Source organism: Galendromus occidentalis, unplaced genomic scaffold (genome assembly GCF_000255335.2).
Source record: "Galendromus occidentalis unplaced genomic scaffold, Mocc_1.1 scf7180000075648, whole genome shotgun sequence".
NCBI classification, from domain to species: Eukaryota; Metazoa; Arthropoda; class Arachnida; order Mesostigmata; family Phytoseiidae; genus Galendromus; species Galendromus occidentalis.
This window is the reverse complement of record NW_003803638.1, coordinates 3,500-6,748: the sequence shown is the minus strand read 5'-3', so window position 1 is coordinate 6,748 and position 3,249 is coordinate 3,500. Positions and strand designations below refer to the sequence as shown.

At 51.0% G+C, this 3,249-nt stretch overlaps 1 protein-coding gene across 1 annotated transcript; it reads right to left on the bottom strand.

The window, feature by feature from the left end:
- Positions 1–44: 44 nt before the first annotated feature.
- LOC100902668 (uncharacterized) lies at positions 45–1,600 on the bottom strand. The gene is made up of 2 exons (XM_003737913.1): positions 884–1,600; positions 45–764 (listed from the first exon to the last, which is right to left on the bottom strand). The coding sequence occupies exons 1-2, from the start codon at positions 1,598–1,600 to the stop codon at positions 45–47; spliced, it is 1,437 nt and encodes a 478-aa protein (XP_003737961.1).
- Between the last annotated feature and the right edge of the window lie 1,649 nt (positions 1,601–3,249).

The following is a 3,249-nucleotide window of genomic DNA, read 5'->3' as shown; positions in this document are numbered from 1 at the left end:
AATGTACTGTATGTACAGATTGACAACGTTGAGGGATTTCCGCTTCAAGGGTTCATTTTGTAGGTATGGGCGATGCCCCTCAAAGTCTCGCTTAAGGTATTGGTGTTTACGTTTTCTAGGATACGTAGAATTCTTCGGTCATTCTCAGCATACTTGTTCTTCTTCCCATCAGCGGCGTACCCGGCAATATAACGCTCCAAATCGGCGTCCTTGCTCTGTTGCACAGAACGGATTCCGTCAATGAATTTGAGCATCCCCGGGTGCTCGACACGGAACTGGCGCTGAAGACTGCGATGGGCCGCTTCCGCGTAGTTGTTCGTCCGGGATTCCCCTCGAAGCGAGCGCTCGTAGACGGTCCACATGGAAACCGGGAACAACGGGTTCCGGCGTGTCAGAGATCCATCGCCGCGAGCCTGGAGACGTCCGATATAATTGTCTTCGAAGTAATCCAGGACTGTCTGTAATTCCTCTGGCAAATCACTGCGGAGCTCGCGGAGCGCGACCTCCAGTCTTTCTGGGGGAATGAACGCGAGCGCCGAGATCATCTTTGCCTTGAGCTCGAAATCCGGTTCGTTACGATATCTTCTGCTCAAACCGTGAGCCGCGACTTGCTTCTTCATGTTTTGCACAAGATGAAAGAAGCATCCCTGAATCTGAGCATCGGGGAAGTAGGCGCTGAACGCGTTCATCAGGCCCTTTTCAAAATCTACGGAAACGCTCGTCGGGTTGAAGGCCGGCCATCCGAGTGTTAACATATCGAGCATCTAGCAGAGAAGCGAATGACGGGTTAGTTAAGGGGCTTAAGAATATAGGACAAGGCGACATTCTCAACTGCTACCGTCAGCTCAAACTTAATCTACGTTATCTTCTTTCTAGAAATTACCTTGCAATACGATTCTTCCGACTTATTCGGCAGAAGAGCGTAGCAAATCGGGGTCACGCATCCTGGACGTTCCGCAAGGATCACGAAGACTTGGGCGAACTCATTCGGGGCCAAACTAAAGGTCCCGTCACAGTAGATTTTCGAAACTCCCCCGATCCAGGAGGCCACCGTTTCTCTGCCGAAGAGGAAGATCCTGTTGGGATCGTCGGATCCCGAGTCACCGAGCAAGAACCGTTCCACAATCCCGGGGCTACTTTCATACACTCGATATTCTTCAGGGATGACGATATCCCGACGATCCGTGTAGTGCACCGAAGGTATTCCGACACGATTGCGAATTCTTTGTATCGTCCTTGTCAGCGATTTATTGCTCTCGATGCTCCCCTTGGCAGCCAGCGACGAAGTAGCACGTATCTTGTTGATGATCTGCTGCGGTGCTTCTAGAGTCTCCACCGCTCGACGTTTCATCGCTACCTTCTTCTGTTGGACTTCTATAGCTGCTGAACTCGGCATGTCAGTGTGAGCGCCTTTGATCGTGATCTCCCCAGTTCTAACAGACCTATGAACGCGGGCCGTGCACTTCTGACTTTTGCTGGCCTTGTATTGACAGCGCCAGAACTCTGTCTGTTGATCCTTACTCCTTTGCGCGAACACGTACAGATACCCGTCGTGGGCCAGTCTCTCTTTTCCTCGCTGACTTTCGACGGAAACTGACATCCTGATTCCTGTCTTCGCGGAGATGTTTCAGTCCGATGCCAGGCGTGGGATCCGTTCGGAAAGTCTTCGGATGCCTCGTGGTAAACATGCTGCACGTACGAGCAACGATGATAGCAACAACACCGACTACATTCTAGCACGACAGGCGGCGACTCTAAATACGGTCTTTCGGTCTAATGAGGTCTAAAGCTTCCCAGACCGTCTGTGGATGAGGGGAAGTGCCGAAGTGTTCTATGATTCTCCGAGGTCCGAGTGCAGTCAGGCGGGGCGTTCGGGCTTTCCAGGATGGATCAAAAGGGGCAGATTCTCGGAGAAAGCCGGAGCGCGGGTTTACGTGCAATTCTATAAAAAAGGAGTCTCTATGGTGGCCGAGTTGTCGTGGTGGCCCAGTTGTCGTGGAGGCCGAGTTGTCGCTGAGGCCGGGTTGTCGTAGTGGCCGAGTTGTCGTAGTGGCCGAGCTGTCGTAGTGGCCGAGTTGTCGTAGTGGCCGAGTTGTCGCCGAGGCCGAGTTGTCGTGGACCGCCTCTTCTTCGTCGGCATCGGCAGTGAGTCCATCTCTGCTGCTTCCCTCTCCACTCTGCGCCGCCTCACTCGACCGATTCTCTGAATCATCGTCTAGCGGGCTGGGCTTGGCGATTTTCACATCCTTTGTCCGGATGACCCTGGTTGTACCGGGTAGCCAAACTCTATATGATAGTCCATCCTCGTCGATTCCGACGATTCTGCCAGGCAGACTTCGGTCTCATTTCTTTCGATCAGGATGTCGATTATAATAGTTGTAGGGTGTACCGAAGGCTTGAATCTTCTTGAGAAAAGGTTTTCGGCCATGGATGATTTTGAATGGAGTCTCATCCGAATCTTTGTGCCCTTTAATACAATTCAGGACATGTGCGGCGAAGTTGACTCCTCCAGCCCACAGTACTTCCGGGAGTTTCGCATCAAATAGCATGGCTCAACTTAAATTTAGAAGCGTGCAATTCAAGCGTTCGCTGACACCATTTAGCGTGGGAGTATAAGGCGGCGAATAAGTGATCTCCGCGCCTATCCTATACATAATTTCGGCAAGTCTCTGATTCTGAAATTCCCCTCCTTTATCGGATTTGAAGTGGTATATATCATGACCGGTCTGGTTCTTCAACCATCGAGTGGAAGACTCAATGCAATCTGGCACTTGGTCCTTTGATTGGACAAAGTAGACTTTCCTATATCGACTCATGTCATCACTTAGAGTCAATAAATAGTAAGCACCGTCGTAGGACCTGTTACTGACGGCACAAGTATCGGACAAAATATAGCCGGCTCGTGGAGCTCTGTCGCTCATCGGTCTAGGCCTGTTCGCCGCTCTCGGCATCTTTCCGCGGGTACACGATTCACAGACTATAAAGTCATTTTCGATTTCATATCCTTCTCGCTGCAGCATTTTCCTTACTTGATCAACGTTGATATGCGCAAAGGTCTTGTGCGCCTCCAAGAGACTAATCTTCTTCTGAACTCTAGTACTGATGTTAGCTTGTTGAGATTCCGACGCAAGCTGGGAACGTGCAGAGTTTCCCTTAGTTCTTGAACTTGCATTTGATTTTCTGACGAGACTGAACCAGCGCAGTTCCGAGGCCTGCTACTTTCAATACTCGGGCTCCGCCTAGCCTAAC

Coding starts and splice junctions, on each gene's coding strand:
- LOC100902668 (XM_003737913.1), bottom strand. CDS start 1,600: ATGTCAGTTTCCGTCGAAAGTCAGCGAGGAAAAGAGAGACTGGCCCAC. Junction 765..883: donor CGGAAGAATCGTATTGCAAG/GTAATTTCTAGA, acceptor CTTCTCTGCTAG/ATGCTCGATATGTTAACACT.